Genomic DNA, 12,123 nt, shown 5'->3' on the forward strand with positions numbered 1-12,123 from the left:
GCCTGCCACGTCATCTCCGGGCGCCGGAAGTCCCTGTGGCGGAGGCGGCATGGCGGCCCTGTGGAGAGGCTACCAGAGACTGATGGCCCGGCACCCCTGGAAGGTGCAGATCGGCACCGCCGGTAAGAGGGAGGCCGCGCCCGCCTTGCTCCCCTCGCCTGCTCCGGATTCATCCCGGGGGGCTGCGCCGGCGCCCCTGGGCTCTCCCGTTGCCGCCGGGGCTGGGAGGGCTCTGGGGCTTGGAGAGGGATGGCTCCGGGGCGGCCTCCTCCAGGGCAGGAATCTCATTTCCAGGAAAGGGGAAGCAGGTGCCTTGGGATGTCGAACGGCCGCTCCTCGTTGCATTTGTTCCCGCCTCAAAGAAGCCTGTGTGGGCGTTGCTGTTTATCATGTCCGCCTCTTTGCGACCCCCTGGACCAGAGCACGCCAGGCCCTCCTGTCTTCCACTGCCTCCCGCAGTTTGGTCAAACTCATGCTGGTAGCTTCGAGAACACTGTCCCACCATCTCATCCTCTGTCGTCCCCTTCTCCTTGTGCCCTCCATCTTTCCCAACATCAGGGTCTTTTCCAGGGAGTCTTCTCTTCTCATGCGGTGGCCAAAGTATTGGAGCCTCAGCTTCAGGATCTGTCCTCCCAGTGAGCACTCAGGGCTGATTTCCTTCAGAATGGAGAGGCTTGATCTTCTTGCAGTCCATGGGACTCTCAAGAGTCTCCTCCAGCACCAGAATTCAAAAGCATCCATTCTTCGGCGATCAGGCTTCTTGATGGTCCAGCTCTCACTTCCATACATCACTACTGGGAAAACCAGAGCTTTGACTATACAGTCCATTGTTGGCAAGGTGATGTCTCTGCTTTTTAAGATGCTGTCGAGGTTTGTCGTCGCTTTTCTCCCAAAAAGCAGGCGTCTTTTAATTTCGTGACTGCTGTCACCATCTGCAGTGATCATGGAGCCCAAGAAAGTAAAATATCTCACTGCCTCCATTTCTTCCCCTTCTATTTGCCAGGAGGTGATGGGCCCAGTGGCCATGATCTTCGTTTTTTTGATGTTGAGCTTCAGACCATATTTTGCGCTCTCCTCTTTCACCCTCATTAAAAGGTTCTTTAATTTTTCCTTACTTTTTACCATCAAGGTTGTGTCATCTGCATATCTGAGGTTGTTGATATTTCTTCTGGCAATCTTAATTCCGGCCAGGGATTCATCCAGCCCAGTCTCCATCTTCACCACAACCCTGTGAGGTAGGCTAGTCCCCCAGTGGCTGAGTGGGGGTCACAAGGCCACTGTTCGACCCCCAGCTGGGCTGCCTCCTTCAGAGTGGGTGGTGCAGGGAGCTCTGCTGAATTTTTGGGGGCCGCAGGTGGCTCTGACTATCCGCCCCCCTGCCTGTAGGACGTTGGGCTGCCCAGCTCTTCCCAGGCGGGAGGAGCCCCCCCAGTCAGGAGCTAGGGAAGTGGGCTCCTTCAGTCCCCCATCACAGGGGGCAGCCAGAGACCAAGCCCAGATGGGAGCATCCTTAGGTCTTGCCCTGAGGTGCCTCACGGTCATCTTGTATCCTTCAAGTTCATCAACAAGCAAATCCCTTTTGCACGCAGGCTCCAGGAAATAGGAATTCTGTTTCTCTTGAAATCAAACGGTGCCGACATTTGGCCGCCTGATGAAAATGTTTTTGCTTTGCCAAGTGCTTTTCGATAATTCATTTGATTCCCTCTTGGTCATTGTTCTGCATTTTTATAGTTTTCAAAAATGATTTTAGTGTAGACTGCCATATTTTACGAGTTCATGGCTTATAAGTGCCCTTAAAAATAAAAAAGCGTTGTCCAAAAGCCCTCCCTTGCCGCAATGCAACCTGCAGGTCTTCATGCCTGCCCCACAGCAAAGGGGGTGGAATGTTGTATGTGACTGTAAGTGTGACAAGCCTGTCTAGCTGTAGCTGACACCATGCACAGCCCTTTACCTGAGCTGTGAGTGGTGAAGGCCTCACCTGCAAACCAGGGAAGACCCGCCTGGCACCTTAGCAGGGCTGAGTCCCCTTGTGCAGCCAGGATAGCACCCTCTGCCTGGGCTGGGGCCAGACCCTCCCTGCAGCAACTGCCGCTCTGGATTCTGTGCCCCAAACAAGTTCTGAAGCAGCAGTCCTCCCCACCCCGGACTCCCCAGCTCCTGGCCACCAACCTGGATGGCTTAAAAAGAGGATGAGACAAATTCATGGGGAGTGGGTCTATGGAAGACAACAACAACAATAATAATAATAAATTTTATTTATTCTCCAGCCAGAGCCAGGCTCAGGGCGGCTAACACCAATAAAAACGCAGTAAAAACATAATAGGGGGGAAAGGGGGGGCATTTAAAATACAGGTTAAAATGCAATTTAAAATGTAGCCTCATTTTAAAAGTAGCCCATAGATCAAAACCGTAAGGGGAGGGAAACATAAGGGACAGACCGAGTCCAAACCAAAGGCCAGGCGGAACAGCTCTGTCTTGCAGGCCCTGCGGAAAGATGTCAAGTCCCGCAGGGCCCTGGTCTCTTGTGACAGAGCGTCCCACCACGTCGGGGCCAGTGCTGAAAAGGCCCTGCCATAGTTGAAACCAATCTAACCTCCTTGAGGCTCGGGACCTCAAAGTGTTGTTATTTGTGGACCTTGAGGTCCTCCGCGGGGGGATGATGGCTCTCCTCCGCCTCCGCAGTTGGAGCCAGCAATGCTTCTGAGTATCAGTATTCTGAATATCTGACTATTGCTGGGAACCGCAAGAAGGGAGAGTTGCTCTTGTGCTCAGATCCTGCTTGCAGGGTTCCCACAGGCCTCTGACTGAGCTCTGTGAGAACAGGATGCTGGGCTAGAGGGACCATCGGCCTCATCCAGTTGCTTCTTATTGGGTTCTTAAGTTCTAACATTTCTGATACGGGTTGCCAGGCATTGCAAGTGGGGAGAGTTGCTGCTCTCTTGCTTCTGCCCTGTTTGGGGGCTTCCCAGAGAGGCATCTGGCTGGCAGCTGGGGGGGGGGGTCAGGATGCTGGACAAGGTCCCAGCAAAAGAAGAATGGATACGAAAACTTATGGAATATGCAGAAATGGCGAAACTTACTTGAAAAATAAGAAATCAAGATAGCAAACTTTTTATAAAAGAATGGAACTGGTTTAGGGCATATTTACAAACAAGCTGTAAACAGATAAGAACATTGACAGGATTATTGTAATAACCTGCAGTTTTATAAGAGTATATATTTAAAGTAGATGAATAAATGAGCAAATTAAGTTAATTTGGATATGCAAAAAATGTTAAAAATAAATTTAAGGAGCCACAGAAAGAGGGGGAAGGAAGTCAAGTTTTGAAATGTTAAAATGATTGTAAAATTATTGAAATGTATAAAAATGAAAGTCCGAAATATAAAATTAAAGGGTGGACCTTGGCCTAGATCCAGCAGGGCTTCTCTTAGCTCCTTCCTCCTCCCCCAGCTTCACTTCTCCTGGGGGGGGGGCATCCATCCTTCCACCAGGTCCCATGGAACTGCCCGCCTACTGTGTGTTGGGGGGGGGAGTGGCCATTGAGTGGCGCTGGCAGCCTCCCAAGGCTCCTTGCGGGTGAGGTCATCGCCCAGGGAGTCGTCAATCTCTGTGGTGCGGCTGGCACAGAGCGACTCTCATCCCATTACACTTGGCCCGGCTGCCAGCTGCGTCATACAGGTGCCACCTCTCCCCTTCCCGCCAATCTGGGTGAGTGAATGAATGAATGAATGAATGGAGCTGGGAGGGAGCCTTTGGCGACAGAAGCTGTGAGTTTGTCAATGAGCAAGTGGAGAAGCTGAGCCAACACCACGGTGCTTCTGACACGGCATCCAAAGCAAGGGGGGGGGTTCCCTGTCTCTCGGAGGCTGAATATCCCACCCAAGGAAAGTCTGCACAGGCAAGGGCTGGGAGGGGGGAGGCATTAGATAGCATAGCCCAACTCAGTTCTGTGTGCTGCTTCCTTTCAAACCTCCAGATTCACAGCGACTCTTCTCTTCTTCTTCTTCTTCTTCCTCCTGCTCCTCTGCTGCAGATCTGGAACTCCCCCCGTTTCCTGGTGTTCTTCAGGAAGGGGGCGTTCTGTGACCCTCTGTGGGGGGCGTCTTCCAGTCATGGGGCTGGCGCATACTTTTGCAGGGCCCCAATTTCATTCTCAAGGCCGGAGTGAAATCTTGAGGTTCATTCCGCTTTGCCATCTCGTTGGAGTTCCCTTTCCCAATTCCTTTTCTTTTGCCTTCCTGCCAGGGGCTGTTAAATAGCTGGTGGGCAGAGCAGTCACTGAGACGGGGGGGCACATTTGGCATTTCTGGCAGATTCTTAGAATAGTAGAATTGGAAGGGACCTCCAAAGCCCATCCAGTCTAACCCTCTTCAGTGCAGGAATCACAGAGTCTGCGTAAAAACCTCCCAGGAAGGGGAGCCCACCCTCCTTGGGACCTGGAGGTCAGCGCATGCAGAGGAAACGGAGGCAGCTGTGCCGCTCTGGAGACCCTGGCTTGCAGGCTGCGGCTGATCCCCCTCCTCACTCAGCCATGGCCCCCTTCCATCTCCCCTCTCTGGGGGAAGAGAGGCGGCTTCTCTTCTTCTGGGCACAGGGCTGTGTCTTCTCCCTTTGCCAGCTCCCTAGATCTGCTCCAAGGAGGGAGGCTTGACGTCAACAGATAGCTGGCAGGGACTTTTGGGGAGGCAGTGGCTCAGAGGCTCTGCCCCCTTGGCCAGAGACCAGAAAAAGCCAGGCCTGGGCTGGGGAAGATGTGGCTTGGCAGAAATGGAGGCAGCCCTGCCCCCTTTCCTCCTCCTTCCAACCCAGCAGTCTATAGTTTGCTTCTATTTTTGTTTAGTCATTTAGTGGTGTCCGCCTCTTCGTGACCCCCTGGACCAGAGCACGCCAGGCCCTCTGTCTTCCACTGCCTCCCTCATGCTGGTACCTTCGAGAACACTTTCCCACCATCTCGTCCTCTGTCGCCCCCTTCTCCTTGTGCCCTCCATCTTTCCCAACATCAGGGTCTTTTCCAGAGAGTCTTCTCTTCTCATGAGGTGGCCAAAGTCTTGGAGCCTCAGCTTCAGGATCTGTCCTTCCAGTGAGCACTCAGGGCTGATTTCCTTCAGAATGGATAGGTTTGATCTTCTTGCAGTCCATGGGACTCTCAAGAGTCTCCTCCAGCACCAGAATTCAAAAGCATCAATTCTTCGGCGATCAGCCTTCTTGATGGTCCAGCTCTCACTTCCATACATCACTACTGGTTGCTTCTATAGGGAGCATCATAAATTGTGGAGTTGGAAGGGACCCTGAGAGTTATCTAGTCCAACCCTCTGCAACACAGGAATCACAACTAAAACATCCCTGACTGATGGCCACTCAAACTTTTATCTTTTTGTAAACCACTTTGAGGGATTCACCCCTCCGCCCAATCAAGCGGTGTATGAATTTTAGGAAAGAAATACATTGTTTTGTGTGTACATGAGGTTTTCCACCTGAGGACCGTCTGCACAGCTAAGCCTGAAGAGTTTCTGTCTGGCAAGAACTGCAGCCCCTGAGCCTCAAGATCCCGTGCTGCTGGCTCAGCCGTAACACCAAACATGGTTTGGCTCTGGGGGGTCGTGCACGGCCCCCCCTCCTTTTCTGCCTGGAGCAAATGAGCTCACAGCCGCCTTCAGGCTGGCAAACTGGGGGTTGAGCTGGCCTTGCCAACCAGGATCAAAACACTCAGGTTTAATTCTAGTTTTCAGTCTGGATCTTCAAGGCAACAAGGAGCCAACTGTGCTTTGGCTCAAGCCAGGAGGTGAGTCATTTGACTTGTCCTCTGGGTCTGGGCAGACAGTGCATCCCACCCATGAGATGATGTTGCTTTTGCACAGGGACCCTGGTGGGCGTGGGAGATGTGATTTCCCAGCAGGCGGTGGAGAGGAGGGGGCTGGCTGGGCACAGCAGCCGGCGGACCCTGAAGATGATGGCCATCGGTTTCTGCTTTGTGGTGAGCCAGGGCAAATTGGGTGGCACAGGAGCACCAAGCCAGAAGGGCCTCTGGGCTGGGAGACGTTCCTCTTGGCTCCTGGGGAGACTGCTTCACCCAGGGGGCTGGGCCAGGGGGAGTGCCTTGACCTGGCAGGCCTGGGTCTCCCCGGTCCTCTGTGGCTGTAGGGGAAGGCTCTGCCTCTGTTGCTGTGCTGTGACCCTGGACTGCCCCTCTCCCCTGCAGGGCCCGGTCATTGGAGGCTGGTACCACGTCCTTGACCGTCTGGTGCCCGGCACCACCAGGGTGGCTGCGTTCCAGAAGATGCTGTTGGATCAGGTCAGGGGCCTCTCTCCGTGGGATCCCCAAGCCAACCGGCCTGCCAGGGCTTTGCGGGCTCCTCTTCCACAGCTAAGGAATCCCTGGCAGGCGGGCATCCAACCTGGACTCGAAAACCTCCCAGGAAGGAGAGTCTACCGCCTCACAGGGGTCTCTGTTCTGCCATCAAACAGCAAAGCTTTTCCTAGTGGTTAATCTCCTTTCTTGCTTCTAAATCCCTTGGTTTGGGTCCTCCCCTCTGGAGGAGCAGCAGAAAACAAGCTGGCTCTTCCTTTGGGCATTTGAAGATGGCTTCCATATCACCTGTCCCTGCTCCAGCCCCCAGGATGACTTGCTCTGATGCTTGGTTTGGCCCCTCTCTTTGTCAGCTGCACGGGGCGGGTGGGGAGGGGGCTTCCTGGGGGGCCAGGGAGCTCTTCTTCCTTCCCAGCTCCTTGCATGAGTCTCCCCCTTCTCCCCATGGATCCCCTCTCCTTCCTCCCACAGGCCGGGTTTGCCCCCTGCTTCCTGGGCTCTTTCCTGGCTGTGGCAGGAGCGCTCAACGGCCTGTCCCTGGAGAAGAACTGGGACAAGATCAAGCGGGTGAGTTGGCCGCAGGGCAGCTGGCAGGGAAGGGGTGTAGCCATCTCTGGAGCGGCAGAGTTGCAAGGGACCCCACCCTCCTCCCCCCGCAAGGAAGAATCCCTGATTTCCTCCCTTGATGCTGGCAGGATTGGAGGGTCCCTCTGCCTCTGTGCTTGTAGGCGATTGCTCTGCCAGAGAGTTATTCCTCGGAGGTTTCCATTCCGCCTTCAGAGAGGCGTTTGGGGACGTCTTCCATGGCCGGATCCAGGTCTGACAAAAGGAAGGACTTCTTGGCCCAAGAACACTTAGCTAAGCAGCGGAACTCCCTTCCACAAGGAGCAGCGATGGCCACCCATTTGGATGGCTCTTAGATAAGGGAAGGGACACGGGTGGCGCTGTGGGTTAAACCACAGAGGCTAGGGCTTGCTGATCAGAAGGTCGGTGGTTCGAATCCCTGCGACGGGGTGAGCTCCCGTTGCTCGGTCCCTGCTCCTGCCCACCTAGCAGTTCGAAAGCACGTTAAAGTGCAAGTAGATAAATAGGTACTGATCCAGCGGGAAGGTAAACGGCGTTTCCGTGCGCTGCTCTGGTTTGCCAGAAGCGGCTTAGTCGTGCTGGTCACATGACCCGGAAGCTGTACGCCGGCTCCCTCAGCCAGTAAAGCGAGATGAGCGCCGCAACCCCAGAGTCAGTCACAACTGGACCTAATGGTCAGGGGTGTCTTTACCCCTTTTACCCTTTTAGATAAGGGAAATTCCTCCAGGATATAGTTGCTAGTCCTCCTGGCCAAAGGAGAGGGGAGCTGACGCCCTGCTGTGCCCTTCGCCTGCTGGATGAGGCCAGTGATCCTTCTGGGGCAGCCTCCTTTTCTCACAGTGGCTGGCCAGGTGCCCCCAAGGGAAGCCGCCAAGCAGGATCTGAGCGTGAGAGCCGTCTCATGGTGGGGGGGAGAGGGGCCACTGGACGAGGTGGCCGTCCCCTTTGCTCTGGCCCTGCTCCCCCTCCGATGTCCTGGCCTGCCACAGAGGCCCCCTGCCCATCCCTCCAGTCCCTCTGCCCTTTGAGCTGCAGCATCTGCCCCCCCCAGCTGCCGTTCTGCCGCCTCCCGTCCTGCGAGGGACCTGCGTGACCCCTGCCAATGTCTCTCGCGTCACCTGGACAGCCTGTTGCAGGGAGCCAGCCCGCCTGACACACGCACAGCCCCCTCCCCATCTCTTTCAAGAGCCTTTTCTTCCCATCTCATCTCGGTGTGGACTGAAAGACTCGGCTGCTTTACTCACCAGAGATGAGTCACAGGAGGATAAATGTCACAGTGACCCCCCCCCCCTCCTGAGGAGCTGGATGTGCCACCAAGAGGGAGAGGGAGGGGGGTGGAGAGAGCCAAGCAGGATCCTTGGGGGAGGGGGGTTAACACACCAGCACCCCTCTGCCTTTGCCTGACCCCCACGTAGGAGTAGAGAATTGGGGGTCCCATGGGCCAGAAGTATAGAGGGGGGTCACTGGGCCAGAAGGGTTTCTGCTCCCCCAACCCCACCAGGACTCTTCCAGGACCGAGCCCCAGCTGGCTTCAGGTGCCCCAAGGGCAGGTCTGTACAGTGGGGTGGGAGTGGCTGAGCCTTTGCGAAGGGGGACCCCCCAACCGTGTCCCTCAGGGAGGTGGGACCTCCGAGTATAGGGTGGTTTAATAATAATAATAATAATAATAATAATAATAATAATAATAAATTAATAATAAATAACCCCTCCAAGGAGTGCTGTGAAGGTGACCTGGGAGGGGGAAGTCTTGGAAGGAATGGGGGTTTTCTAAGAGGAGGGGGTGAGGCGAAGTCTATGAAAGGAAGACCAACAACATTGTTATTGTTCTTCTTTGTTAGATTTATATGCCGCCCTTGATCACAAGACCTCAGGGCAGTTCACATGATCAAACTCCAAGGCACAAGGACTGCAGCCTGTTTCTGTCTGAGAGAGAGGAGTCTGGGATAAACTTCTGGAGACGCTCCCTGGCTCTGGGCCTCCCCAGAAGTCTCCCGGAGGTGCCTGGCATGGAGAAGTCCCTCTCAGCAGGGGTGGGGCTGACTGAGCCATGGGGGGGGCCTGCCAGCCAGCCCTCACCCCCCCCTCTGTGTTGCTCTCTTGCAGGACTACACGGATGCCCTGATCACCAACTATTACGTGAGTCCTCCGGCTGCCCCCTGGCAGGACCTGCCTGCCTCTGCCGCCTGCCATCCGCCTGCCCCCCCCCAGCCCTGCCTGGCAAAGGGGGCTCCTTGGCTGCCCTTCCAGAGGCCCTACAGGATCGCCTGGTCAGTCGGTCGGCAGCATCTCCCTGGCAGCCTTCAAGCTCAGCGCATCACAGAATTGTGGAGTTGGATGGGGCCCCCAATTGTCACACAGGAATCACAGCTCCCCTTCCCCTGGTGGCAATGAGAGGTTTGGGCCTGGGGGTTTGGGGAGGGGTCTTCCTGGGGCCCTGCGCTTGGCGGCCACGCTGCTTCCCCAGTGGTGCATCTTTCGCCCCCTCTCCCTTTCAGATCTGGCCGGCTGTGCAAGTGGCCAACTTCTACTTCGTCCCCCTGAACTACAGGTAAGACCTGCCTTTCCTGTCTGCAGGATCCGCCCCCCCCCCGGCCCCCCTTGGCAGAGTCGCTGCCCCTCAGCTCTTTCTCTGCCCCCCCCCCCCAGGCTGGCCGTGGTCCAGTGTGTTGCCATTGTCTGGAACGCCTATCTCTCCTGGAAGGCCAACCAGCTGTGACCGGTGGAGGAGACTCATCCTGACTCCAGCCCCTCTGCACCCGACTCTTGTCATCCACTGTGGCCTGTCTGGCAATCTGGGCCCTGTGCACCCACCAGCCCCACAACCAAGGGGCCAGGCTGCTCCATGCACCTCCTCCCCAATACTGCCCCCCCCCAGTGGCAGAGAGAAGCCCGGAAGCCCTGAGATATGGTTGGGCTCCAGGCCCCAGTTGCTCCCAGCAGCTGCCTGGCCCAGTTGTCAGGGATGGTGGGAGCTGGAGTCCAGCCACAGGTTCGCCCCCGATGGGCCGTATCGCCTGGAGCTCCTTGCTGTGTCTGTTTTGGATGGCCTCTGGCAAGGGAAGCCCCCTCTGCCTCGACACCTGGCTTGCCAGCCCCACATGAGTGTCGAGGGCGTCATTCTGTGTCATTGGGAGGCCCCAGGGGTGCTGTGACCCCTGCGCCCCACTGGAAGCTCCTCACTTGCCTCCTTTGTTAGAGCACAGTGGGGAGAAACCGGCAGACTCTAGCCCAGGGGTCAGCAAACTTTTTCAGCAGGGGGCCAGTCCACTGTCCCTCAGACCTTGTGGGGGGCTGGACTGTATTTTGAAAAGAAAAGAAAAAGAATTCCTATGTCCCACAAATAACCCAGAGATGCATTTTAAATAAAAGGACACATTCTACTCATGTAAAAACACACTGATTCCCGGACCGTCCGTGGGCCAGATTGAGAAGGTGATTGGGCTGGATCCGGCCCCCGGGCCTTAGTTTGCCTACCCATGGCCTAGCCCACCTCTTGGCTCTTTCCCCTGGCAGAATGCATGGCAGTGAGGCGGCAGCCCGTGAGAGACCAGGCTTTTATCAACTGGGCACAACGCTCAATGCACTCATCACTTTACTTTCCAAAAAGTATTCAGCAACTGTATGAAGGAGAAAGTTCTATTGGGGGCCATTTTGGGGTGGCTGTATGGAGCTTCCATGCACAGGGACAGTCTACCTCAATCCTAATTGCTAGGGAAGGGAAGCAAAGGAGGGCATCTGGCTGACCACGGTGACAGACTGCAAGGGCCTCCTTTGTGGCTTTCTCTGACCTTCCTGTGAAGGAGGCGATTGAGCCGAATAAATCCATTGTGAAAAACAGTGTCTTCTGTCTTTGATGCCGGCACACAGACTCAACGTGAGTCTCCGGATGACGGTCTCTCAGGCCCAGGAGGTGCCGCTCAGCCTCTGGATGAAAAGGTGGACAACGTGTGGGGCAGGATCTACTGGGAGGGTGTTTGTGTGGCCCCCAGAGGAAGAGAGGAACAGGCAAAGGTGAAAGCTGCAAAGGTGGCTTTGAATGGGGAATAGGCAAAGGGGCGGAAATGTCTATCCGTGGCTAAATGGAGCCTCCGTGGGCAGGAGGCGTCTACCTTCAGGTGGGGGGGAGGTCACTCGAGCGGCGGGTGGTGGACATGCTGGGTGCACCTGAGCTGGTGCGCTTTGTTTTTCTTTAATCGCTTAGTTGTGTCTGCCTCTTCGTGACCCCCTGGACCAGAGCACGCCAGGCACTCCTGTCTTCCACTGCCTCCCGCAGTTTGGCCAAACTCATGCTGCTAGCTTCGAGAACACTGTCCCACCATCTCGTCCTCTGTCTCCCCTTCTTGCGCCCTCCATCTTTCCCAACATCAGGGTTTTTTCCAGGAAGTCTTCTCTTCTCCTGAGGTGGCCAAAGTCTTGAAGCCTCAGCTTCAGGATCTGTCCTTCCCGTGAGCACTCAGGGCTGATTTCCTTCAGAATGGAGAGGTTTGGTCTTCTTGCAGTCCATGGGACTCTCAAGAGTCTCCTCCAGCACCAGAATTCAAGAGCATCAATTCTTCGGCGATCAGCCTTCTTGATGGTCCAGCTCTCACTTCCATACATCACTACTGGTGTGCTTACAAGTGCCTAAACCACTACTGTCTTGCGGGAAGGTGGAATCGGGCATCTGCGAAAGGACGCGAGGAGTCCGGCCCGGCGAAGGTGTCAGGACGGCTCCGAGGGCCAAGCCTGCGCCGCCCGCTCCTTCGGCTCCTGCCTGCGATGGCGGGACGCGGCCTCCTCCCTCCGGGCCGGTCTTTTTCGCTCGCCTCGTGCCCGGCGCGTGTTTGCCAAGAGGCCAGGCAATTGGCGGCGGGTGTTTGCTTTGTCTCCCGGCGGCCGAGCGCGCCAGCTGAGCCCCGCGCTGCGCCGCGCCGTCTTCCCTCGTGAGCGAGGCAGCCTCAGCTCCAGGCGACGCAGAGGCCGGGCCCCTTCCCCGGCCAGCGGGGCTTCAGGCGCAAGGCCGGCTCTCCACTCGGCTGGGCCAAAAGGTGGGCGTGGGGGCGGGCAGCGCGATGGCCGAAAATAAACCTGTCGGTCAGCCGGAGCCTCCAGGCGCTCTCTTTGGCCCAGCAAGGCAGACAGCTCGTCGTTGGGGAGGGACACCCCAAGAAGGGCTGCAGCACCCCACTTCCAGCTCCAAGTTCTGCTGCGGCCTAAGTCTGTGCTGGCCTGCTCCCCCATCTATCCTTGG

General features: G+C 56.2%; 1 protein-coding gene across 2 annotated transcripts; it reads left to right on the forward strand.

Annotated features, from left to right (window-relative positions):
* Nucleotides 1-10,728, forward strand: MPV17 (mitochondrial inner membrane protein MPV17). Of its 2 annotated transcripts, XM_081001221.1 has the most exons (7): nucleotides 1-122; nucleotides 5,860-5,975; nucleotides 6,201-6,293; nucleotides 6,780-6,875; nucleotides 8,997-9,029; nucleotides 9,389-9,441; nucleotides 9,540-10,728. In XM_081001221.1, the coding sequence occupies exons 1-7, from the start codon at nucleotides 50-52 to the stop codon at nucleotides 9,607-9,609; spliced, it is 534 nt and encodes a 177-aa protein (XP_080857347.1). In that variant the 5' UTR covers nucleotides 1-49; the 3' UTR covers nucleotides 9,610-10,728. The 2 variants fall into 2 exon arrangements, with proteins under 2 accessions (XP_080857347.1, XP_080857348.1); XM_081001222.1 differs by lacking the exons at nucleotides 1-122; nucleotides 5,860-5,975; nucleotides 6,201-6,293; nucleotides 6,780-6,875 and adding exons at nucleotides 7,504-8,443; nucleotides 8,732-8,890.
* Nucleotides 10,729-12,123: the final 1,395 nt, after the last annotated feature.

The sequence above is a fragment of the Podarcis pityusensis genome (genome assembly GCF_964106645.2).
Source record: "Podarcis pityusensis genome assembly, chromosome: 3".
Lineage (NCBI taxonomy): Eukaryota > Metazoa > Chordata > Lepidosauria > Squamata > Lacertidae > Podarcis > Podarcis pityusensis.

What these genes read in the sequence shown, in the direction of transcription:
- MPV17 (XM_081001221.1), top strand. Translation starts at nt 50, where the DNA reads ATGGCGGCCCTGTGGAGAGGCTACCAGAGACTGATGGCCCGGCACCCC. An exon ending in CCATCGGTTTCTGCTTTGTG is followed by an intron (nt 5,976 to 6,200) that starts GTGAGCCAGGGC and finishes TCTCCCCTGCAG; the next exon opens with GGCCCGGTCATTGGAGGCTG. An exon ending in CCCTGATCACCAACTATTAC is followed by an intron (nt 9,030 to 9,388) that starts GTGAGTCCTCCG and finishes TCTCCCTTTCAG; the next exon opens with ATCTGGCCGGCTGTGCAAGT.